Below are 25,617 nucleotides of genomic sequence, written 5' to 3'. Positions count from 1 at the left end.
TTCTTTTATTTAATTTTAAATAACTTACGTATATATCTGAATATGTATTGAACAGAATTGCTTAAACATAAAAAAAAAAATGCATTAACAAAATTATAACTATGAAATTTCATCAGTTGAACCATTTTTTTATAATTTGGTTAATTTGAAGTATTTAACATATCACATTTACATTTATTATGGATGTATATATATAGTATTAACGAAGAACCTAACAGCTTAATTAGATTGACTGCAATCGAACTCAGAACAACATATTGGTATGAGAAGTAGGATCTGCCAACAGGGATATGATCTCCTCATATTCCTCAATGTTTTCTTCATCTTCATTCATCATCTTATTAGTAATGGTGCTACTTGAAGAAGATGATGGTTTATCTATCATTCCCATAAGCCTTCTCTTCTTGTAATTTGCTTTAAAACATGCTTGTCTCAGTCTTTTTGTTTTGTTCTCAAGCTGCATGTCAGGAGTCTCCTCTACCATCTTCCTTTCTCTCTCCAATATTTCTATGGCTTCTCTTAGCTTTTTTTCACTTTCTTCCCCCTCCACCTTCTTCATTTCCTACACAAACCTTGGCCATTCATCCATCAGAATGAAGATGATCTCCTAATATACGAACTCTTTAAAGCTCAGTAAATATAATTAAATTGGTACCTGCACATTTTTAATGAGGGTTTGGAGGCTCATTAGCTTCCTGTGAGGCCACCTTCGAATCCCCAGCTCTCTGCATCTTTTTTTCAGAAGGGTCAAGCCCACGTTTAGTTCCTTTGCTGCTTGAGTTATAGGCATGTAGAAATACATGGATATTGTTTGCCTTGATAAAGCTTTGGAAATACTGTTATTGACCTTTTCTTCTCTGCATTTTTTAGCCTTCTTTTCTTCCTCAAATGGTTCTGTTCTAGATGAACCTCTAGCACTATCGCACGAAAGAAGAAGCTGCTTCTGGGGATCAAATAAAGTACTGAACTCATTCCAGTCACCAAGACCATTGACATCCTCTGCAAATAATTAATTTTAGTTTAAACAGTACTGGATGTGGATAGCAATATTAAGGAAAAGATTATAAGAGCATACGATCACCATGAATGGTACTATTTTCAATCTCCAACGAAGCACAAAAAGGATCAGGCACGAAGCTCTCAATTAAAGGATAAGCAGCAAGAAAACTCTCTTGTGTGGCTAACTCGTTTTGCCAATTCGCCATAGAAAACACATTTTCACTAACAACCAGTGTAGAAGAAAGGTAAAATAAAAGGAAGTATATCAGTAATTCAGTATATAGAATAGAACAAGTGAAATTAAATGAATTCAATTTGAAGTCCTTACATTACCTGAAGTGATAAGGTATTTGGGTTAAAGGGTCTTCCCGTTTGTTCAAAATTTGATACGCATAATTTCTTGTTTTGCTTGCCATATCTTTCAAACAGAAGCACGCTCACACAGACAGAAGAAAAGAAAATCAGAATATCAAGAGATGGATAGAGTATATATTTCTTGCTTTCTGGAAGGGAATTGAAGCGAATCAATGGAGTTTAAGGAAGAAGGTGAGTCGCAGAAGGGTAATATATATTTGTGCATATACACTTGATACTTGAATGAATCTAAGGATAGTATTTATTTCGTGGGAGATTGTGCGCCGTCGCATGATGTAACTGGCCATGCATGAATAATTGTCATTTATGGGTTATCGTACGTGTGTGCTTGCGAGAGTTACGATGCGAGATTACTCATATTTCTTTGTTACCATCTTTCTATTCTCTACAAAGCTTTCAGATTATATTTGGAGTCCAAGGGAGATGAAGCCTGTATTTTTTAGGGGTTGTGTAGGATAAATTCTCAGGTAAATCTAATTCATTCTTGATTCAAAACATATAAAAGCCAATGTCATTTATACTCTTGCAAGAGTCTTATATCGAATTTTTAGTATAACAGAGAGAGTTAAACCTGAAATCAGGTATGAATACATCGTTTGATTATTGAAAATTTCGTTAATACTTATAAAATTATAAATATTAAAGCAATAAACTTATAGAAATTTCATGCAGTATTAATCTCCATAGCTCAGTGAATTTAATCAATTTACATATTCGCCTAGAAAAAAACAGCAAACTTTCCCTTCTTTCCCATAACCTTCCTCCCTTTCTAAGGGACCAAACAGGAGAAATGCACGAGACACATCAAACTATCATACAACACTAACTTAATTCCCGTTGTTTCTGGGTCTTTTCAAAACCCAAAAAAATTGGGAATTTCTACTTCATCTTTGACGAGTGAGATTTGGAGGCCAACAATGGAGCAAATTGTAGAATAATCAAACATCTCTACTGAGTATCTGAAAGTCTTCAGACCCTTCCTTGTCGTCTTCCTTCTCCTGTCCCTCTCCCTTAAATTTCTCTAATTTTTATTCCAAAAATGGATTTATTAATGTTTAATTTTTTATCATGCGATTATCCCTCCAATTTAATTTAATTTACTTTTTTAATAATTTAAAATTTTCTTAATTTTAAAAATTTTTCATTTTAAAAAATATAAATTTTTGATAATTTTATAGGAATTCATTTAAATTTTTTATTATAAAATAAATTATGTCAAACAGACAATCCATCCTTTTTATCCACTTACAGTCTCTCCTTTCTCCTTTGAGCCATGCAATGCAAGATGATGAATGTAAGCACAAATTTAAAACTTTGTTAGGTGACAATAATTAATTTTATAATTTTTATGGATAGTTTTAGCCTATTATCATAAAGGGAAAACGGGATTTCTTAGCATTTATTCATAAAGAATTGAAATTTGGAGATATCTCATGATCTTTAAAGAAGGTGGGTGTCAATGAGTTCATACCATTTTACAAGTTGATTCAAGATAGCTTGATAAAGTTTGATTTAACTCATTTAAGTTCAATATTTAATTAAACTATATATATATATAATGAATATATGATATATTCAACTAATTAAATGATGGGTTTTTTTTACCTTTAAAAATAGCTAAAATTTACTTGAAAATATTAAATATATTGTAACAGGGATAAGGGTGTGAATGCACAAAGTCAAATATGCTAGTCAAAAGCTCACCCGAAAAGAAAAAGAATAGCAAACATTGATGGCCTGCTAGGCAAATCAAATCAATTTACTCTCTTGCAACTGCAACTTCACTAGGAACGATTCATTCAAATTGAGGTGCAATCCTTAGAAGATCTGTTGGCCCAACAATCCTGGTCCATCCCTGACATTTGTATTGGCTTCCGAATCTTAAATCCTTATTTTCTAAGAAATTTTACAGTAAAAATAGTTTTTATTTTTCCTTTGATGATTTGGGCCGGGCTTAAAGTGGAGTAAAAAGCCTTATTTTTCTGTGAAAAAACCAAAAAGAAAGTCTTCACTGCTTGTAGCTATTTAACAATGAATACTTGATTGAGCTCATTAATCATGATCCCCACATAAAACCATTTTCTTCAAAATTTGCATAAGGAGAGAGATATTGAAGAATATACACTCTATTCACCCAAATGTCTGCCTTAGCGAAAAGGAAAGGAAAAGTATATTTGGGAAAAGATTGGAAGAAATAATATTGTATAATGTATACTATGCAAGCTGATACCATTGATATGATTATATTTTGGCTTTACTTGTAATTGTTCTGACGCTGAGAACAAACATGGTGTTGCTGTAACTTCCGCAAGCAATTCCTGTATTATATGAAAAGCCAAAGAGCTCTCTTTTACTACTTTGCTGGAGCAGAAACAGATCCAGCTTCTAAGCCACTTGTTCTCTGGCTAAATCTTAAAGCTGTAGTTATTATTAATTTTTTTGTCATTTAAAGGGAAGTGAGGATTCTTCTTTCGGGTTTTGATCTTTTTGTTGACGATGTTTTCTTAAGAGCCAGGTTGCTCTTCATTAGGAGTTGGAGCATTGTCTGAAAATGGGCCATTCAGGCCAAGTGGAAAGGTTAGCTGGAATAGAGGGGGGGGGGGGGGGGGGTGGAGTGCATCATGGGCACGACACCATGTAAGACGGTAAGATGTAAAACATTGTCATTTGTGCAGGAGAAAGTGCACGAGGACAACACAGCAAGACGTCGTTGGAGGCAGTGAATGAAGGGTTGGTGGAAAAGACAGAAAAACACTCCACCCATGAAGGAACCACTGGACAATAACGTAAAAGGACCTGTACGCTCACCGACTGAACTGAAGGACTCAGCTTTGACATGTTTAAAGCATTGAAGGAGCTAGAAAATATAAGGAACCAAAAGACTTAAGAAGCCTGCCGTATTGATAGCAAACACCGCGCATTAGAGGGCTGAAAAGTAATTAACATGTTTCCAATTGCTACTCCATCTTTATTCTATAATATATTCTTAATTTAAAGAAAAATAAAAAAATTACAAATCAGCCTCTAAAATTTTTATTAAAATCCAAGCAAGTTTAATTTGACATTTTTGAATAAGTAAAACTCTAAATTTTACTTTTAAGATTAAGTAAATTTTCAATTATTTTTGTAACTCGAAATATTAAAATTTTAATTTTCATTAAATTAAAATATGAAAATAAAATAATAAATGAATTTTAGAAAATAATATTATATAACATTAAGATTCATTTGTATAATGAAACAATTTTTTATGATGTGTATTACTGCTGTTCAATATACTGTTTCTTTGAATGGAGTGATATTTTATTCCATTATGCCTAATAGGATCTAAGGTAAGGTGATTCTCTTTTACTTTATTTATTTATGTGTTGAAAGTTTTTTTTACTCTTTTTTTATAGGCTGAGTTGAGAGATAATGTACATGGAGCAAAAATTTATAGACAAGTTTCGAGTGCTTTTCACTTACTCTCTGCTGATGACAATTTTTTATTTTTCAAAACTGATCTCACTGAGAGTAAGACTATCAAAAGTATTTTACATGTTTATAAACACGCGTTCGGTCAAGTCATTAATTTTCATAAATCTAAAATCTTTTTTAGCCCCAACATCATTGGTGAAATTAAAGTTGTGATTCAAGATGAGTTAGGGATCATCTTTCCTCTCAATCATGACAGATATTTAGGGCTCTCATCTCTTATAGAACAAAATAAAAAGTAGGTTTTTTCTTTTCTCAAGGAAAGGTTTTGGAGACAATTAAATAATTGATAAGGTAGGTTTATCTTTAATGCATGTAAAGAAAAAAATCTTTTAAAACCAGTGGCACAAGCTATACCTTCACACTGCATGAGTGTATTTGCCATCCCTGTTTCGATGTGCGATAAGATTCAAAGAATGATGAATTTTCTTTTGGTGAGAGACAAAGGAGGTTAGCAAAAGGCACATACATTGATTATCATAGGAATCCATAAGTCTTGGCAAAAAGTACCAAGGTATGGGTTTTTAAAATCTTCACCACTTTAATTTTGCATTGCTTGGTCGGCAAGGTTAGAGACTTATCTTCGATCCACATTCTTTTCTTAGTAGAATTTTCAAAATTAAATATTTTTCAAGGGAAAATTTTCTGCATATAGAATAAAGGACTAATCTTAGTTTTGTTTGGAAAACCTTATTGCAGACCTAGGATTTGCTGAGTAAATGGTTACAATGGAGAGTAGGGAACGATAAGGACATAAGAGTTTGAAAAGACCCATAGTTGATTGACGATCAATACTTTTATTTATAAATTCCATGTATTGTAGGCATTGAGGATCTCATGGTGTCTGGTTTGATTATGGAGGATGGGAGAAAATGAAATTTTAACCTTATAAAAGAACTTTTAATCCCTAGTAATGTTGACCAAATTGGTAAGATTCCGTTAAGTGTCTTTACTCGTCATAATAGATTAATTTGACACTTTATAAGTTATGAAAAGTATAGTGTTAAGTCTGGTTATTATGTTGATGTACATTCTGATAACTCGATTACTTGCTATGACATACATGGGGATTAGAGTAAGTTCTAGAAGTTACACATACCTCTAAAATTTAAAAATTTCATGTGGAGACTCTTTAGATATATCCTACCCATAAAACTCAAATTGTAATAAAAATTTGTTTGATATCTCTGCCTCTTGCCTTTACTGTTCAGAAAATGAGAATTTAACGCATATTTTCCTTCGTTACCCTTATATACATAAATGTTGGGATATTTTAGAGTTATCAATTAATCCGAGTATGTATAATAATGTGAAGGCTTATTTGCTCTATCTTTGAAAATTCGTAGACCAGAACCTGTATTTGGTCTCGATAGAATTGGTTACTATGGCATAGTAAGATATATATAGTGCATATGAGGTTATATCATCTCGATAGAATTGGTTACTATGGCATAGTAAGATATATATAGTGCATATGAGGTTATATCATCGGGCTTTCAAAATTTAGGTGATTGGAAGAATATGCACTCTAAAAAACCAGTAGCGCATGCTGATAGGAGTACCACCACTAAGAACTGAGATCCTCCTATGCAAGACACGCTAAAAATGTAATGTTGATGCTAGTATCCATAATCATATTGATTTTTCAACTTATACTATAGTTATCAGGGATGCTAAAAGCTCTTTTCTTATGGGTTTAACTGGTTTTTATGGGTTTATTCTTTCCATTAAACTTACAGAAGCCTTAACTTTTAGAGAATCTCTTTTTTAAATTCAGAACAATCATCTCCCAAATATGTATATAGAGTATGATGCAAAAATTATTATGGATATTATTCTTTCAACTTATGAGAACTGGTTGAAATTTAAAAAAATTATAAATGATTGTAGATCTTTATTAATTTAAAAATTTTTTCGGTCTTTATTTTGGATTAGACGAAAAGCTAATTTAGCTGTTCACTGTCTTAATATAATGGGTAGATTACATGCTAGTCTCACTACTTAGCATATGCCTCCTAGTATTTTATGTAATATTTTAGATTTTCATATTTCTCCAAGACTTTTACTTTAACGCTTTAAGTTCTAAAATGAGTATTTTGAAAAAGTCTGATGGCTTGGTTTACTATTGATATGATTTAGTTAGAACTTTTTCTGTTTGATTAATAAAAGAATATTTAATAAGGAAAAAAATTCATTTGTGAAATTCATAATTTTATTTAATTGGAAATTGAATTAGGCTCATCTAAACTTTAATAAGAGATTTAGAGATTAATTAAAACTTCTGCTTTTTTTTTTTTCTTTTTTCTAAAAGGCGTCCAAGACTCCGGGTAGCGGAGCTTCTTGACATTTACTTGCTACCGTCGATCCATCCAGCGTTACCAAACCTGAAGTCTAAGGCCGAAGACGGACAGCTTCGGCCTAACCCGAACCTCGATTTCCTATCTCTTTCTCTCTCTTTCTTTTGTTTTTGCCACCAACGATAAATTTAGACGACATTTCATATTTCAAAAGCAAACAAAAGTCGAGAAGAAAACGAGACTCCGACGCTTTATACTTTGTAAAGCTCAACACCCACAACCCAAAAGCGTGTTTTATTTTCTTGTTTCGCATTTCCAGGTACCTTTCGATTTTCTTGTTAATATGCGAAGATTTATTTTTGCTTATTTCTTTTGATTATGCTCTTTGATTTTTAGGGTTTTGTATCGATGATTGAATTGAATGGGAATGGTAGTGACAGTCCTTAGCTTCTTGGTTTGGGTTAGATTCGAAATTAAGTGATGTGGGTTTTGCTTGGCTGCTGAGAAACTGATGGAAAATGACTCGGTAGACTATAGAAATTAAAGGGTCTTTTCCTTTATGCTGTTTGTGTTAGTAAGTTGAGAAAATTTTCCAAGGAAAATAGGAGTATGTCAACCCAATTGATTGAGCTGAGTTAGAAAGAATTTAATTTATCATTTTTGTATGGAGTTTCTAGCATTTATGAGACAAAGAGATCACTCTAAGCTTTTACGAGTCTCAGCAATAAAATGTGGAATTATCACTGTTTAATTGTAAGCAACTTTGCCCCAGATTGAAGTTCTTTAAAAGCTTAGGACTTGCATTTGTCACTGCATTTCGAGCATGCTTGACGTTTGGATTTTGATAGATAACTTATTGTGATGTGGCGTGTCAGGAGTTTCCAATCAAATACCAATGAGTGATCATCTGCTTCTGTGTGCTGATCGTCTCATAACATCTGAAAGTTTGCAGTCAATGGAAGGAGATAAGGAGTTGGGATCTTCTGGGGACTGTTCATCATCTCATACTGCTGATGAACACGCTTGCGTTATTAATGTTGAGGAAGCTGCAGGACTTGGTGCTTGTGAGGAAGAAGAACCACTTATTCAAACAATGGAATGCCGCATTTGCCAGGAAGAGGATAGCATTAATAATTTCGAGGCCCCTTGTGCTTGTAGTGGTAGCTTGAAGGTATTAATCTTTGTTGCATCATTCTTTTAGATAAATGAAAAGTAGGAATATCAGGGGAGTCTTCCTCTCGCCCTGCACCCTCTCCTCATTTTAGAGCATCTTATTGCTTATAGTATTAGATGTCAATGTTATTGATACAGTAATATTGTCTCAAATAAAGCTCACACAGGCACACGTGGAGACACAAATGTATTCAGATTTGAATTATTTCTTATTTTTAACCATGCGTTAAAAATTTTATGGGCATGAAACACTACCATCACTTTTAGGTAAAAGCTCAATATGCTTTCTCCTCTTTTATACAATTAAAGGACTTCAATAATTTATTTTGTACATTTAAATATCTCCTCTTTGATCTCTCATTTCATGGATTCAACACTGAAGCTGACAAGTTTTACCTTCCCAGTTTGCGCACAGGAAATGTGTTCAGCGGTGGTGTAATGAAAAAGGAGACATAACTTGTGAGATATGTCATCAGGTAACAAATCCTTGCTTATAGCATCTGTAATTCATGCTATGAATATGTTTGTTGAGCATGCTCATCTTAATGTCTTTATTTATAGGAAATGAAGAAATGTGTGGAAATAAGTATGTAGTACCCTACTGTACATTCTCCTAATTGGTAACAAGTTAAATTATAGAATCATAAAATTGCTTTATAAGCTGTCGTCTTATTATGATGTTAGTTGCTGTTTTAGTAGTTGTACATCAGACTTCAGACCATATATATATTTTATCTTTTTGCCAATTTTCAATGTTTACCTTTCCAAGTTAGGTTTTTAAGAGGTATACTGCAATATATAACTAAGAAGCAACTTAGGGCATTTTTGTGTAATTTTGGAACATTTTGGAAATCTGGCTACCTGCTTGTTGTTGATGTTTGTATTTAGATTTATATTGCATTTTTTTATTATGCATAGTATTTGCTAGAAACTGCCAATTTCAATTATATTTCTTTCCAGTGACTTTGGTCCTCATTTCTTGTGAATGGTTCTAGACAAGAGTGGCAGTGTTTTGAAACAAGATTTGTTTACTTAACACTTGCAACTATTTTTGGTTTTCATACTAGGTGCTTTTCATTATGGATTGGCATGACGACAAATTACTTCCTTTTTAGTTCTTTTAAAATTATAATAATTGTACTAGGTACTACAGTTTTTGAAATGGCATCTTGCTCTTAAGCAAAAATTTGGTATTGATGTTGTAATTTCACTGGTGCCATAGATTACTTGTATGCATATTCACCTATACTTTCTGATGGAAAATATACTGCTCCTTTATATGGAAGCGATGCATCATACACATAGGGTGTTGTACATGAATGTTTTATATTGGTACGTTATTTCACCCTAAAAGTCTTGCCTTTGTCAAAGAAGACCTTTCAACTAGTTCATGATATGTCTGATGCTTGATTGATGCAGAGCTTCTCATGAAATTTTCATCTTTTAGATCTGTCAAAGTGGACCTCAGAATTGAGTTTGTAATTGAATTTCTATATTTTAATGCTGCATGCATTAAAATTTTGCTGAGTGTGATTCATAATAAAAGATGTGTCTTTCCATTTATTCTCAATATGATGAAAATATAGTGCATTATGTCAAAATTTATGCAATGTGGAGTCCTATAGGTACTTATTCCTTGAGAACATGAAATAATTCTGATTATGGATGATTGCTGAATGCACGCACTGATTTCTGGTAAAAATCTCTCATTAACAGCCTTACCAGCCTGGTTATACTGCCCCACCACCTCCCCCTCCAATAGAAGATACAACAATTGACATCAGGTAAGTTCAAATTTACATAAGCTTGGTTCCATGTGATGCTTTTATCAGATTCTCATTTTGATTTTGTTTTGAAATACACTAACTGATGCACATGATTATTATTTTATATTCAATTTTTTCCACTTTCACCATGCTTAGTAACATTTATGTTGGTTAATCCCATGACCCTAGTATATCTTTGCAATTTTTTTTCAGTTCAACTGGTTGGAAAAACTTTGATTACTTGTGGCTACTAGCTGTGTGGCTTCATATATTTATTTATTTAGGATCAAGTTTGGCACTTGGGAGTGCTGCAATTTGGAGCCTGTATATTGTTCTATTGTTAAATGGTTTAATGTGATGCTTTCATTTCTCAATCCTTTTCCACAGAGAGGGTTGGACTATTGCAGGCACTCCTTTAGATTTGCATGATCCTCGAATTTTAGCAATGGCAGCAGCAGAGCGTCATTTTTTGGAGGCTGAGTATGATGATTATACTGAATCCAGTGCTAGTGGAGCAGCATTTTGCCGCTCTGTTGCTCTTATTGTAAGCCAAGATTCTTTTCAAAAAGCCATGCTGCCATTAATTGAATTACAGTATTTAGCAACATCATAATCTCAGGGGGAGTGTTACTGATTGTGAAACTATTCTCAAGAGTTTTTATGAAGTTGTAAACCAGTTCTTTCTTCAATTTTATCTTTTTCTACACTATCGGGCGGTCATTTAATTGTGTTGCCGTGTCCAGATCCCATGTGGGATTGGTTGGGTTCATTCTGATTTGCTTTCCGTGGACAATTACCGTTGTTATTTTTCTATTCCACACTGGATAATAAGTTGCACCGACATCTATATGGGTGATTTAAATGGACATTAAAGTATAGGTTCTACATATTGATGGGTAGTTTTGATCATGTGTGTTTCACCTCTCGGCAGTTAATGGCTCTTCTACTCTTGAGACATGCTATGTCGCTCACTGGAGATGGTGATGAAGATGCTTCTGCATTTTTCTCTGTGAGTCAATTTTTTTTAAACTTGTTTCGTTGCAGTGCTAATCAAAATTTTTTATAGTGGACACTGTTTGGGTGCTAATCAAACTTATACCTGACAGCTTTTCCTGATAAGGGCTGCTGGTTTTCTTCTCCCATGTTACATCATGGCTTGGGCCATCAGTATATTGCAGCAACGGAGACAAAGACAAGTTTACATTCTCTACTTTTTCCTCTCTATTCCTCCCCTGCCCTATCTAAATTCTCTCTTTCACACACTCGCTCGCTCACTTGTCTTTTCCTTTTGCTTGTAGTTTTGCTAAAATTGCAAGTTTTTGCATAGTTGTCTTATTCTCCAACTCTACAATTGTTGATTTGTATATATTACCATCTTTGTTGATTCAGGAAGCAGCAGCACTTGCAGCTGCTGAGGTGGCATTCATGGTGCAGGCAGGGCAACGGCGGAGCTTGCAAGTCACATTAGCTCCTCGACCTGGAGTAACTTCGCAACAGGAGCCACTTCACCCATCTCAGTGATGGAGTGACTGGAGACGAGGTGCTCACGAGTTAATAATGATTGCCTTGTTTTTTCAGGCCGTCTCTAATTGGTTTATATTTAAACTACTACTTGTACATTACTTTGTCTTGTGAGAGGTATATGTTCATGTATCTGTTATCACACAGCCCGGCCTTGAGCTGCTTCAAAAATTTGTGTTAAGAGCTATTGTACGTCCAGATGAACACAACTACAAGATATTCTAAGAATTCACTATAAAAATTTTTCGGATTAGTAACGGATTTTTTTAGGATTAGTAACGGATTTTTTTATTACTAATCAATGAAAAATCCATTACTAATCTGTTTAGTAACGGATTTATATTCGTTACTATAAACCTCGTTGCTAATGCAATAGTAATGGATTAACAATCCGTTATTAATTTTGTAATATTAGTAATGGATTTAGTAACGGATTTACAATGAAATTTAGTAACAGATTCAAAATTCGTTACTAATTTAATAAAAATTTTAAAATATATATATATAAATTAAATCCGTTACTAATTTGATAAAATAAAAAATAAAAAAATATATTAAATTTATATTTTATTATTAAATTTGTGATTAATTTTTAAAAAATATTTAAAAAATTATATTAAATTATTAATTTATTTCATTATATTTTATATTAAATAATAATTTAATTATGGTAAACTATTAATTTTTTTATTGTATTTTACATTAAATATTAACTTTAATATTTTAAATTTTATTAATTTTATAAGAAAATTCTTATAAAATTACAAAGAGAAAAATCTAAAAAATAAAAAAAATGAGAGTGGAAAAAAGAAAGAGATATAAAAAAAAAGGAAAAAGAGAATAGAAGAAAATAATGACAAAAATAAAGAGAAAATAAGGAAAAAGAGGAAATTAAAGAAAATGAGAAAAAAGGAAGAAAAAAAGAGAAAAAAAGAAAAGAAAATGAGAGAAAGATGAAGAAAAATAAATAGAAAATGAATATATAGAAAAGAATGAAAGAAAAAAGTTAAGTATATATACGAAAGAAAAGAAAGTAAATGAATGAATAATGAAAGAAAAATGAATGGAAAATGATAGAATGTGGAAGAGAAAATAATAAAAATGGAAGAAAATGAAAGAAAATAGAAGAAAATGAAAGAAAAAAAATGAGAGAAAATAAAGAAAATGAAACAAAAATTAAGAGATAAAAGGAAGATTAAAAATGAAAGAAAATTTGTGAGAAAATGGAAGAAAATAATTGAGAGAAGAAAATAAGATAAAGAAAAAGTGAAGGAATGAGGAGAGAAGAAAATAAGATAAAGAGAAAATGGAGAAATGAGAAGAGAAGAGCAGAAAGAATGTGAATGAAATGAAGGGAGATAAAATGGGTGACTGAAAAAAACTGCAGGTAAATTAAAAGAAAAGAGCGGTATTATTCTCCAAATTTTAGTAATGAATTTCTTAATCCGTTACTAATTTTTAGATTAGTAACGGATTTAGTAACAGATGTTTTCCGTTATTAAATTAGAAATAAGAAAGGCAGGATTTTAAAATAAAAGCGCGGTATTTTATTCTCTAAAATTTAGTAACGGATTATAAAATTCATTACTAATTTTCGAATCAGTAACGGATTTAATAACAGATTATTTTCGTTACTAACTTAACAAGAAAATATGAAACTTTAAAAATAAAAAGTTGATTTTTTGTTAAAAAAATAGTAACGAATTTAATCCGTTACTAAATCCGTTACTAATTATATAATAGATTACATTCCGTTATTAAATCCGCTACTATTTTATTTATTTAATTTATTTATTTAGTAACCAATTTAATAACAAATTTAGTAACGGATTAAGATCCGTTACTAATTTTTATCCAATTTAGTTACGATTTATAACGGATTTTAAAATCAGTTATTAAATTTATAAATAATTTTATTAAGTAATAGATTTAGTAACGAATTTGTTAATCCGTTACTAAATAATAAAAATTAGTAACAAAATACAAAATCCGTTACTAATCCATTATAAATTTGTAACATATTTAAATTCGTTACTAATATCCGTTACTATTCCGACAGATTTTTGTAGTGATTTATGTCCATGTTGTATATAAAAATGAGAAGTTATTCTGAATATGTTTGTACTTTAAAGGCTTAAAAAAAAAAAAAAGTAAATAAGATAATCACTTTTAATAATGCAAGTTACTTTCTTCTCAATATGAAGACTTCACTTTCCATGATGTGGATATTAATAGTTGACTAATTGTTTTGCATGCGATGATATGTTAAGAGCATAATCTTTATCAGGAATTTCATTTATTTTGGGAATGGTTTTTCCTTTGTTAATTTAGCAAAATGTGTCCGTGTGTGTTTGTTTTTTTTTTAAATGTAGTATAAAAATCTCTCTTTTTTAATTAATTCTTAATATAATTTGCAAGATTGTTTTAATATCTTTCATGAAAACTAATGTTAAAATGCCACAATGAAGGGTGATTTTGGAAAGCAGCTACTCGTTTCGTTCATTTATTTCTTTTACTTTTATAATTTGAAACTAAAAGGAAAGGAGAGGGCAGGGCAGGGCGTTAGTGGAGCATCCAATCTCTTGCTTTGGAGAAGTTATATAATAGAATAGTTGTATTATGTATAGTACATAGGATTGCCTACATCAATAAAAATAAAATAAATAAATAAATAAATAAAAGCTATAAATAGATAAATATTTTACTGCTATTTGTTTAGTATACCATGCAAGTATCCTATATGTTACCATGGTTTCGCTCTATATTTTTCCTTTGAGCATGACCAGTCCACTTCTTCCCTTTCTAACATTTATATATCTTTTTCCCTTTTTTTTTTCTTCCTCTTCAGTTCTTGATAAATTGATGGTAAATAGGCCTGTTTTACTGCATGAGTTCTGAAAATTAAAAACATGTAGTTAAATTGGTATTAATTCAAGTTGGGAGAGAGATAGGCTTTGTGGATAAACGAGCAAGATGAAGAAAAAGTTGGATACCACACCCCATAATGGCAAAATATGGAGAAGCTTAATGGGTTGTTTATTGTTTTGAAAACATCCAATGGAGAAGCTCATGCAGGGCAAAGATTGAGCAAAGAAAAGCATAAAGGAAACCTAATTAGCACAAGGAACCAAGCCTACTCGGTGATTTTTGTTGCATGGAGAGAAGAGCTTGGAATTCTAAAGTTGGTTATAAGCATAAAGCAACTTCTTGTTTATTTTTATTTCTTTTCTCTTTTTTTTTTTTAAAAAAAAATCGTAGAGAGGTTTCTATTCCCTCTTCCTTCACCCCAAATATACCTACTTTTAATATGGCTTTAATTCTTGCTCTTCTATAAATGTATGGCAGCTGAGCTGTCCCAAAGCTTTGCTTTTGGCAAGATGCGTCAATTTGGCTATTCTACATCAAGATATCCAACCTGTAAGGACATGTCATCTTGGTCGGATGATGTGGCAAAGCCTGCTAAAGAATTCAGTATCCTGGTTGGTCATGGTTTGGTAAAAAAGGGCAAGGCAAATGATAGGGAAACTAAAATGAAAAGATACTTATCTTCCCGAGGATATTGTTCCAACCGTAACTTTTGTTCAAACCTGTCAGAGTCTTCTAAAACAGCCTTATATACTTGCTATTGTATTTGCTTCCATGGCAGGCTAATGATTGAGCTGAATCTATAAGCTTCCCTGCATGTCCAGCTGGGACCCTCCTTATGCTTTATGATTTTTTAGCATTCCAAATCCCATAAAAGGAAAACCACAGCCTTATTCCTGCAGATATATAACCCTCAGGATCCGCCATTGACGACTCGAGAGTTCAGTCTGAAACACACAACTCATTCTCTCATCATTTCTGCAAAAAATATACCTTCGTCTTCTTTCTTTTAATTTTCATTATACTTGAAATCATGGGCTTCTTTGTTAGTAGGGGTATTCTTCTTCTTCTTGTTTGTATTGGGTACTTGGCTCTTCAACCACAGAAGGTTTCTAGCCTGACAAGCTTAGATCTTGCCCTGAGATGGAAGCAAGGGCTATTACCATTAGTTCAAAATTCGCGTATGTTGAGGTCTGTTGCTATAAAGGATTTGCAAGCACTGGCGAGTTCTGCTCCTGTACCATCAATGGTGTTTGATCCCAATCAGTCAAACAAAAGAACAGTTCGAAAAGGATCAGATCCCATCCATAACAGATGTTGACAGTTTGAATCTGTTAGGCAAAGTGGAAGAGGAACAGGAGTTTTTCCAGCAAAGGAGGTGATGGCTTGAGGCTACAACTGATGCAAAACAGAAACACGGGGGGTAGGCAGCCCTTTGCCTCCTCAGCTTTTTCTCAATTTGTGTTTGTTGGATTTTAATATTTTTATTTGTTTAGCCAAAGGTTTTCTCTCTTTTGTTTCAATTATTTTTTTTAGTTAGCTGAAGAATTGCAGCTAAAGCTCCCGTGTGAGCCAGCAAGCTCTCTATTATATAGACTTAGGTCGGGTCCTTAGCTATAGCTGAATACATTAAAGACGATGAAGCTGGCTCTCCTACACGAAATATAGTGCTTTTCCTAATTTTCTCCACAAGAAAAATTTTACATCTACTTGCACGTGACCTTAGTTATTGTATTTTCAATGATATACTTTATAGCTATGCAAGTTTCTCTTTCTTTCTTCCTTTTTTATTGTTTTCATCTCTTCATCTTATGTTTCTGCTGATAACCTCAAGGAAGTCTCTCCGGTGTGTGTCTAGCCTCATAAAAAGATGAGGGAAGAACTTGAACGTACTCTGTACCAGCATCCTGTAAAAGATGATTCCGTTGTAAGGAGTAAAAATTAAAATAGTTTACAAATATACCAACAAACTCAACCGTATAAAGGGCAATAAACAAGAAATGCCCTTACAGATCTTCAAAAAAAAAAAAAAAAAAAAAAAAAAAAAGACCTAAAGCTTTTGTCTCGTCCAAAAACCTGCAATCCGGTAAAAAATCCATCTTTGTTTATGCATGTAAGATCAAGAATTGTATCAACTTGTCCTTGTCTTGTCAATTACTGAATCTCAGTTCTCTGATATCTGTTCTTTCTGTTAAGTGTAAATTGCACTGAAGATCTCTTACGTGATATTGCCTTCCAAATCATATCTACAGCATCACCAGGCTGAGAAGGATACTGATATTCAAACTGTGGTGCAATATTCTTTAACCTTTCCCACATCATGGTCCACTTGTCTCGCTCAATATTCCGAAGAAGATTCAGCAGGTACCCTTTCTTAACAGCATCAGATGCACGCACAAATACACTGAATTCTGAGTAGTCTAACACATCTTCAAATGGTAGCTCAATTTCATCACTTATAATCACAGGAACACAATGGCTCACAATGGCATCGAAGAGGCGATTTGAGGACGGTGTATCGCCGGCAATATTGAGGCAGAACTTGGATGAGGCCATTCCCTGACTAGCCTTGTTGATCCCATTCCCTCGAACTGTTCCAAATGTAAAGTGTACATCTTTCTCATCTCTCAGAAGGTAATACAGTTCTTGGCGAATAACTCCTCTCTGTAAGAAAAAGAAGAACATACAATGAAATATGTGACCTTTTTCTAAAAACAACTTCCTTGTCTACGGAGATAAATAATTAGTTCTTTCTGAAATTAAATTCAAGAAAATACGAAACAGGAAGATAAGTAAAACAAACGAGCAATGATCTAATATTAATTAGGAAAGCAAAGATAAAAATAATAATTTGGCTATACAAAACTATATCAATAAAATCTGTGACATTTATACTATATCAGACACAAAATATATGGTTATTCACTTGCTGTGTCTAGGATTCAATATTTATGATTGACTTCAACTTTTGATTTCTTGTTCATAATTGATCAATATACCATCTTGCATGACACAAGTTCATGCTTTTAAACACCATAAAATCTTATGAATAGTTTCAAATGGTCCAGGATACTGCATAATTGCATAATCCCCAACTGCTATTTCTAACTCAAGAACAGAACCTAATTATGATATTCCTGATGTACATGGGTGTATATTGTGGCCCAATTGAAGGAACTGTCCAAAGAATCTTCAGAATCATTTTCAGTCAATAGTATAACCATAGCTTTTGATCTGGGAGACTCTTCTACATGCCAAATAATTGAAATATTTTGTCACAGATAATCATATTCTGCAAATAACCAGACAATAGGGAAAAAAGAAAATCAGAACAGTTCCCATCAAAAAACTGCATCGCAACAATTTGAGCACTTAAGTACTCTTGTTCAACCTAGATTTTTGGTAATAAAATCCAGGTTTCTGGTGTATCACAAGTCCATATTAAGAGGGAGGGATCAATTTTAGATTATTAACACATAAAGTGATGAACATTTCAACAGTTTGCAATAAAAGGGAAAATAAAGAGAAACTTACATCCTTCCTATATATCGCTCCTTGAAAAAACACCAATATGGGCCGCCCATCAAATTGAGCTGATTCACCACTTGAAATGGTCCTCACAACATGCTTGTAAGGAGCTATTATATCCTTCCCAGGATTTGCAATTTCAACAGGGTATCTACCAAAATCTGCAAGAATGAACATGGCAGAACCCAGCATCTTCCTAGCATCTAACATGCTATTTGGGTGATGGGCTACAATCAAATGATCTCTTCCCCCAAAACGCTTCCATTCATCCTGACCCATTAAGACTTGCACCAGCCTATCCTGCAACCTCTGGTTCACACTAACCTTTTCCTTTTCATAAACCTTAGAATGTCGATTGTAACTCAAAGACGAGAAAAATGGCACAAAAATTATGTCTGCTAGACTAGAATTCTGTACTCTAACTGCACTGCAAGGTCTGCGCACATCGGGTGTGCTTGATGCTAGAAGATCAAGGGTCAGCCAGTACTCCATACTGTGCTGTAGGTTCAACCCACCTGGGTATGGGGGGATATGATCAAGAACATTCGGCCACGTTTGATTAGCTTTTCTCTTCCAATCCAATAACCCAAAGTGAAATTCAGGCGGCAAGTCATACATATATACCCTTAAGAGAGCTTGATTAGGGTCACAATTTTTCTTTTTGTTTTTTCCAATAGCAGCAATTTCTGAATTTGGGCATTTCACTCCACTTCTCATTGATGATTTAGTATCAATCTGTGATGGCATGGAAGAGAAGATGGGAATTTTGACTGGTTCACTTTTGTCATTGGACTTCAAATAAAATGATGTACTATTCACAAGAATTAGCTTGAAAATAGATCCGGGTAGGAGAGATATATTGCCAAGTTGAAGAAGGGAAACCGAGGAAATGATAAAGAAGAACATAGAAACAGGAATCAAGAAGAAAAGAAACCTTGAGGAAAGTCTGCTTTTCTCAGACATTGATGGAATTCGAGAGAAAAAAACTAAATCTATTCAGATAGAAAATTTAGCAGAAACGAAGCAGCACTCAAAATAAAAGGAAGCAATGAAAGTTACTTTCCCAATAAAAAAGAGGTATGCTAAAGGTTTCTTGTATGTGGCCAAGCAAAATGTATCTTGGCTTCTAAATGCCTCAATGCTTAAGGTAATCACTTGAAAAACGAGGTATTAATTCCTACGCATTAACAATAACATTTTTGTTTCCACAAACAGGATCATCTCCAAACAGAGGCTAAACCACAAATTCTGCCCTTAAACCCGTTAAAAGATGTAAACGACTCATCTACAACATATTCTGCAACAGATTTCAAACACCCAACTCCTTTTAAAACAATAAAATTTTCCAGTTCTTCTGAACTAATTCAGTTCTTACATTTTCTGAACTTGTTCTCCATGATTCTGTCAAAAAACGAAAACCTCTCTTCTTCTTGAAGCTTTAAAACCAAGTACTCCGTCTGCAAACAAGTCGATAAAATAACTAAACAATCGTAATCATAAGCACATTTTTGTTATACATGGACAATTAACAAACATCATAACCAAATGAAAATCAGAGAACAAGCATAAAATCAAACTATTTCCATCTGGGCATGCAAGATACATGTTTGATAAAATGAGTGAAAGAGAAACTCGCAAAAAAGAGTACTCGATCACCTGGGTTTTCAAGATTCCATGGCCAGCAAGCACCTTTCCAGTCTGTGAAGCACTCAGTGGAAGGCATGTCTGGAAAATACCGAAGTCTCTGATCATTATATATCTACAGTACCATTTATTTTAATTTTTAGTCGATATTTACCTTAATTAAATTAAATTAAAATTATTTAAGAATATTATTATTACTATTATTATATATATAATGGATTTTTATCTCGTGTCCTAGCGTGACTTTTTTTGAATTATTACAATAAATAATTCGGACCTTTCAACTTTTTAAAGCAAGCATCTGCACCTTTTCCATTTCCCAAATAAGAATTATGCAATTTTTATTCAAATAATAAAGTATTCCAAGAGGTTGCTGTTATTATTTACCATAATGGAAATTATATATTTAAAAATAACTAATTCACGTTAAAAATGATACAAGCATTTAACATGAAATCTGCAAGGATATTAAAATCAAGCTTCACAACAAATCGCATTTAAAATTATATAAAATTTATTTAAATTTAAATACTTCTTTTTTTTTCTATTCATCTTTTTTATTATTTCAAAATATAAATTTATTATTATAATTATATTTAATTTTATCTTATTTTTAAAATAATATTTTATTAATTATTATTTTTCTAAATAAATATTTAAAATATTTTTTAATATTTAATAAAATTTAATATTTTTAAATGTTTGGTCATGATAAGATTTCTTTTTTAACTAAATGAAATGGTCAATGATACCATTAGATTTGTACCAAGATTATTTTAAAATACTAATTATTAAGTTTTAAATTCAGTAAAATGCGTTAAAGTATAGTTTTGCTCTTCTAAATATTACAAAAATAACAAAAAAATTAAAAATTAAAAATTTCAATATAATTAAAATTGACTAGCACTTGAGATTTTACATCTTGATAAACCACTCTTGTATTGTTTAACTAAAGGTTATTGGTAAATATAAAATTTTTATTACATCTCATTATTCATTTTCATGAAAAAAAAACGTTTTTTATAAATATTTTTTTTTAAAAAATAATTATAAAATCCTTGAATTTTAATGAAATTCATTAAATAATCCTTATAATTTTTAGAATAAATTAAAATATCCTTCGATGTCCTTATAATTTTTAGAGCAAATTAAAATATCTCTGCTATTCATCTTCTTTTTTTTCTTTTTTAACTTGATAAAAAAGATTACAAGGGTAAAGGGGTAATTTTAAAATTGTATGAACTCTCACTCGATTAACTTTTATACCTTTTGACTAACAATATTTTTAACAAAAGGATGAAATTATTCTAATTTTATATATTGAGAGATATTTTTATTGAAAAATATTTTAATTTGCTCTTAAAATTATAAAGACTATTTAGTAAATTTTATTAAAACTCAGGGAGTTTATAGTAAATTTATTTGTTATTTGTTTTTTTTATCAAGCGCATAAAGCAATCTCAAAAGGTATTAGGAGAGTAGAAAGTCTTTGTGGAACCTAGGATGTGCAAAGTGGACTTGATTAATGCCCAGCCCATCTGAAGTCCACAATGGCAGCTGATTTAACTTTTTTTTTTTTTAATAACAAATAGTTTATTAAAAAATAGCATATGGTATAAAATTATGAAGAGATTTGAACTCATATCAAATGAATTTAATAATCGTTATATTAAATTATATAATATTTGATTTAATAATTATTAAACTCCACTTTAAAATATCACAACTAGTATTATCATAGGATTTTCTTTTATCCAGTAACAAGTGTTATTAAGGAAAAGAGATTAACATAAGCATTGGTTGATTTGGTGGGTGAGTAGGTGTAGCTAATTAACAACAAAATGTTTGTTTTTCTATTATGGGTGTTCGTTTTTCAAGTGTAGACGTTGAAGGAATTTAATCTTATTGGCAATCCAAAAGTCTTGCAATTAAAGCTATGGAATTCAATTTTTAATCAAGTGAGGGTGGAACATTGCTCCATTACTCATTTCATTTTTCATAAGATGAGATCTACTTAATATTTTATCTTGATCCAATTGTCAATTTGCGTTAATGCCTCTTCTTTCTCTCACTTCACATATGTGAGATGAGATCTCTTTCGTCCCCCACCTTTTGCAGCTGGTGTCTGTTTTCAAGTTCATGATGACCAATAAACCTGACACAGAATAAGACTTGGGCTCAAAGTTGAAGACTCTTTGCTCTGCCGCTTTAGCCTGAGGTGGCTTAGAGCAACAATTGTGAACGAGAAACCAATACACTTTTACATATCATTAAAAAGAAGCTGGTTAAGTATTTATTATTAAAATATATTAAATTTAAATAAGTAAGATTTGAACTTTTTTTAATAAATAATTTAAATGGATAATATTTTTTTATCACTGAATTAAAATTAAATTTTATTCTTATTAAATTAATAGATTAAAAAATAAAATATTTTCAATTCATATTTAAAAATAATGAAAAACACACACAGACTCTACAAGAGTGGGCTCTTAACTTTTTCAGGACATCGAAGAAGCCTCGGTACTTGTACATTATTTTAGTTTTACTATAACAGATCAATGGGAAATGGGTTTGTCCACTTCTGCTCAGAAGATAAGTCCTATTTTCCACGTATTATATGAGTAAATATTTTATTAATAAAAAATATTTTACTAATTAAATTATATATATATATATTTAAAATTATTAAATTATTTTCCAAATTTTTGACAATATTTTTTTATCGGATGATTTTTAACAATGTTACTAGTAATATTCAACTTCTATACCTAAGTTTTGTTAATATTACTTATTTTAACATTACAGTTAAATAATGAAAAATTATTATTTTCTTAAACAACAACTTTTTGAAAAATATATAGACCCTTGTTTTTTAAAAAAATGAAAATATTCACATTTCATTTAATATAGAATAATATGATCAAATCTATGATAAATTATATTTATTAATAAATAAAAATTTATTCTAAAAATTCATATGAATGTATATATTTTTAATATAATTATTGATAATATGAGATCATCAGACTAGGGTTTACCGTACATGTGTACATGTTTGTAAGCTTTTGTTTTTGGAAGGTGTGCCTTCTCCTTTATGCTCTTTTTCTTTGTCTGCTAGTGACGTGTAACGACCTCTCTGCTACGGGACCACCTTTCCTATTGCACTGGTCTGTACGTACGGATACCACAGAGACCCTCTTCATGTCAGGCGGCCATTTAATTCCCCTCTGTGCGCAAGTGGGCGGGACTGTAAAGTGACTGGATTTGCAATCTTTCCTTTTGTCAGATTACCTAGCCGAATTTTAGCTTTCCTGATTTAGACTTTTTGACAACCCAGCCTGTTGCTTGTATTGAAATCCGGGCTAAAGCAGTTGGTCAGGCCTGCTGTGGAGCACTCTGGGCTTGAGGCCTGTTTCGAGCCCTGTTCTGTCCCTGTAGGCCTTGATCCGACCCAGAAAAAATGTGAAACCTGACGGTTATCAATTATAAATATAAAATAATCTCAGTAAGTATTTATTTTATTTATAAAAATTAAATTTATTTACTTTATTTATAAAAATCAAAATTTTAATCTCAGTTGAATAATAAGAATACGAAATTACTATCTCAATTCTTATTAAACAACTCATTTCAATGCTCGTTCATCAAATTATTTATTTTAATACTCGTTATTAAATTATTCATCTTTTAACACTCATTAATTATGTGAGTGTATGTATTAAGACTTTTAGAAATAGTCAGTGAATAGATATATTATCTCATATATAATGCGTATAGAAAATTTTATGTGTTTACAGAGTTTTAAATAACTAAATTAATTAAATTTAATTGATGAGAGGGAATTTCAAATTGACTTTAATATTAATTAAATATTTAAAGGTTATAAAAAAATAGATACTTGGACACTTGCTTTGAAAATAAAATTAATTATTCTTTTTAAAATTTTTTAGACATAACTGTTTGAAATTAAAAGGACACGATTATTGCTTGAATAATTGTTCATTTTAATAGTTTTGATTAGAATAAATTTATAAATATTTGTTATAAAAATAGTTTATTTAAATAAAATATGAAAATGAAAAATAAAGAATTTTACATAAAACATTATAAAATTTTTTAAGTGTTTATATTTGTAATACTTTAATTTAAATAGGAAGGATTTTAGAGGAAATCCAAAATTAATAAACTATTTTATAAATAAAAAAATTTGACATATAGGAATCTCTATTCTCTAATAAATATTTTTTTAACTCAAACGGTTAATTATTACTTAAATATATCTATCTGAAAAGGTTTTACCAACGGTTACAAATAGATCTATTTGAAAAAATATTTCTAACAATTATAAATAATTATTCTAAATTTTATATATATATTTTTATTTTCTCTTAAATTTTTAATTTGAATTTTTAAAAAAAAAATTACAAAATTACTGTTTATTTATAATTTTCTTGAATTTATTGTATTCTGAAGAAGTATTGGCATAATCCTCCAGCAAATATAATGGCGACAATTAACTCTTGAAAGAAAGTATTTTTCTTTTATGTCTCAAAATCAAATTATACTACTACTATTCTAACAATATTTAAAATTAAAATATTTTTATTAGTTTATAGTCTCTTATTTTATTGTCCTTGCAGGCAACTACACAGTTTCTATATTGTTATAGAATTCAGTTTTGGTATTTTTATTTTGATATGAATCTACCTATTCAACTTAATGGCAATATAGTTGGATATAATTTTTTAAAGGGTGTGTTTAAGTGATGAAAGCTTGTATCAATTTTTATTTTTTTTTGCTCTAACAAAGATTAGAATAAACATTATTAACCAAAATAAATTTAATGATTGAAAAAGAGAGAAAGATCCGTAGGCATGGTTGAAAAATCATACACATTCGGTTAAATATTTGATTAACAATGTTTCAATCGAGTATTTTATATAATAACTTAATTAAAGTTCAATCATGAATGCAATGCGTTCCAGGCTAAAATGCATGAAATCAACAGCACAGATATCATAGAGAAGATCAAAAACACGTCCAAAAAAAATAAAGGATAAAGCGGTGCAATTTTTACTAATTTAGAAGAGAAAGACATTAAAAAAAAGGAGCACATATTTGGGCAGCACTAAGCTTCTCATATGGGGAGCCCAACCCAACGGAGCCATAAAATAAAATAGAATAGAGGTCATAGAATTAATGACCAAGTAAAGTAAAGCAAAGCAAAGCATTTTCCAATAGCAAAGTGATTTAAGGGCATTTGGGGCCTCCACGCTTGGTCTTCCAGTTGTTGTAGCAGGGGCATACACTTTTGTTTCCGTAGTAGCCTGGAGGCACGCATAGGCACTTCGCACAGCATTTTTGGCAGAAGAACATGCATGGTTTATGATACTGTGTCTTGCTGCATCTCCTGCTGCATTGCGATGGGCATTCTGCCAAATCCATTTCATTCCATTAACATCATAATACTTGCTTCTTCAATTTTCATACTAGAAACCAAAATCATCACTTACCGTAGCTCTTCAGACTTCCAGGTCCATACTTTCCCTGAAAATTGTAACCTTTTGTCTCAGTAACGTAATTGCAGCAATTTTTACCCCAAAAGCAAAAAATAGGAAATGGAAACTTACACTGTCAAGATGGCGCTGGGTATCTTTTGCCATGACCTGCAAGAATGTTCAAGAAAATTTGTTTGTATTAGGGCTTGATGGAGCAATGGAGCTTGCAGATTGTGCATTTAAGGCGACATGAACTTTACCTGGTTTGCAACCATGGAAATGGCAAGGATAGCCAGAAGCAAGACACATACAAGCTTAGGCATTATCATTACTACCAGGCAAGCAGCCTCTCGATGGACTAGGAAACACAGGGGGAGAGAGAGAGAGAGAGGGAGGGGGCTTTGGGTGAATTTTGGGCTGGTAGTGTGGGGGCTCTGCCTCTGCTTGCTTCTTAGTGCCAAGTGGCTAGGTAGT

General features: G+C 31.6%; 4 protein-coding genes across 7 annotated transcripts; 1 reads left to right on the top strand and 3 right to left on the bottom strand.

Moving 5' to 3' along the window:
• Positions 1-113: 113 nt before the first annotated feature.
• On the bottom strand, positions 114-1,518 carry LOC110599911 (protein RKD1). The gene is made up of 4 exons (XM_021736528.2): positions 1,333-1,518; positions 1,082-1,221; positions 656-999; positions 114-562 (listed from the first exon to the last, which is right to left on the bottom strand). The coding sequence occupies exons 1-4, from the start codon at positions 1,413-1,415 to the stop codon at positions 245-247; spliced, it is 885 nt and encodes a 294-aa protein (XP_021592220.1). The 5' UTR covers positions 1,416-1,518; the 3' UTR covers positions 114-244.
• A 5,622-nt stretch (positions 1,519-7,140) lies between these two features.
• LOC110600416 lies at positions 7,141-11,792 on the top strand. Its single transcript, XM_021737274.2, has 8 exons — positions 7,141-7,464; positions 8,021-8,316; positions 8,723-8,794; positions 10,035-10,102; positions 10,472-10,628; positions 11,016-11,093; positions 11,191-11,280; positions 11,474-11,792. Exons 2-8 carry the CDS (start codon positions 8,041-8,043, stop codon positions 11,603-11,605), a joined length of 873 nt encoding a protein of 290 aa, XP_021592966.1. The 5' UTR covers positions 7,141-7,464; positions 8,021-8,040; the 3' UTR covers positions 11,606-11,792.
• Positions 11,793-16,489: 4,697 nt separating this feature from the next.
• Positions 16,490-19,784, bottom strand: LOC110630737 (probable arabinosyltransferase ARAD1). 4 transcript variants are annotated; one of them, XM_021778296.2, is made up of 4 exons: positions 19,655-19,784; positions 19,374-19,455; positions 18,005-18,733; positions 16,490-17,134 (listed from the first exon to the last, which is right to left on the bottom strand). In XM_021778296.2, exons 3-4 carry the CDS (start codon positions 18,713-18,715, stop codon positions 16,625-16,627), a joined length of 1,221 nt encoding a protein of 406 aa, XP_021633988.1. In that variant the 5' UTR covers positions 18,716-18,733; positions 19,374-19,455; positions 19,655-19,784; the 3' UTR covers positions 16,490-16,624. The 4 variants fall into 4 exon arrangements, with proteins under 4 accessions (XP_021633988.1, XP_021633987.1, XP_043806692.1 ...); XM_021778295.2 differs by having other exon boundaries at positions 18,005-19,455; XM_043950757.1 differs by lacking the exon at positions 19,655-19,784 and having other exon boundaries at positions 19,374-19,648.
• A 4,911-nt stretch (positions 19,785-24,695) lies between these two features.
• Positions 24,696-25,617, bottom strand: LOC110600302 (gibberellin-regulated protein 6). The gene is made up of 4 exons (XM_021737117.2): positions 25,404-25,617; positions 25,276-25,311; positions 25,159-25,192; positions 24,696-25,077 (listed from the first exon to the last, which is right to left on the bottom strand). The coding sequence occupies exons 1-4, from the start codon at positions 25,470-25,472 to the stop codon at positions 24,896-24,898; spliced, it is 321 nt and encodes a 106-aa protein (XP_021592809.1). The 5' UTR covers positions 25,473-25,617; the 3' UTR covers positions 24,696-24,895.

This window comes from Manihot esculenta, chromosome 14, assembly GCF_001659605.2.
Source record: "Manihot esculenta cultivar AM560-2 chromosome 14, M.esculenta_v8, whole genome shotgun sequence".
Lineage (NCBI taxonomy): Eukaryota > Viridiplantae > Streptophyta > Magnoliopsida > Malpighiales > Euphorbiaceae > Manihot > Manihot esculenta.
The sequence above is the reverse complement of the archived record's forward strand: the minus strand, read 5'-3'. Positions and strand labels throughout refer to the sequence as shown.

What these genes read in the sequence shown, in the direction of transcription:
- LOC110600416 (XM_021737274.2), top strand. Translation starts at nt 8,041, where the DNA reads ATGAGTGATCATCTGCTTCTGTGTGCTGATCGTCTCATAACATCTGAA. An exon ending in CTTGTGAGATATGTCATCAG is followed by an intron (nt 8,795 to 10,034) that starts GTAACAAATCCT and finishes TCTCATTAACAG; the next exon opens with CCTTACCAGCCTGGTTATAC. An exon ending in ATGCTTCTGCATTTTTCTCT is followed by an intron (nt 11,094 to 11,190) that starts GTGAGTCAATTT and finishes TATACCTGACAG; the next exon opens with CTTTTCCTGATAAGGGCTGC.
- LOC110599911 (XM_021736528.2), bottom strand. Translation starts at nt 1,415, where the DNA reads ATGGCAAGCAAAACAAGAAATTATGCGTATCAAATTTTGAACAAACGG. An exon ending in CAAATACCTTATCACTTCAG is followed by an intron (nt 1,222 to 1,332) that starts GTAATGTAAGGA and finishes ACTGGTTGTTAG; the next exon opens with TGAAAATGTGTTTTCTATGG. An exon ending in CCCTCATTAAAAATGTGCAG is followed by an intron (nt 563 to 655) that starts GTACCAATTTAA and finishes AGGTTTGTGTAG; the next exon opens with GAAATGAAGAAGGTGGAGGG.
- LOC110630737 (XM_021778295.2), bottom strand. Translation starts at nt 18,961, where the DNA reads ATGTCTGAGAAAAGCAGACTTTCCTCAAGGTTTCTTTTCTTCTTGATT. An exon ending in GAGCGATATATAGGAAGGAT is followed by an intron (nt 17,135 to 18,004) that starts GTAAGTTTCTCT and finishes TTTTTCTTACAG; the next exon opens with AGAGGAGTTATTCGCCAAGA.
- LOC110600302 (XM_021737117.2), bottom strand. Translation starts at nt 25,472, where the DNA reads ATGATAATGCCTAAGCTTGTATGTGTCTTGCTTCTGGCTATCCTTGCC. An exon ending in TTTCCATGGTTGCAAACCAG is followed by an intron (nt 25,312 to 25,403) that starts GTAAAGTTCATG and finishes ACATTCTTGCAG; the next exon opens with GTCATGGCAAAAGATACCCA. An exon ending in TGGAAGTCTGAAGAGCTACG is followed by an intron (nt 25,078 to 25,158) that starts GTAAGTGATGAT and finishes TGGATTTGGCAG; the next exon opens with AATGCCCATCGCAATGCAGC.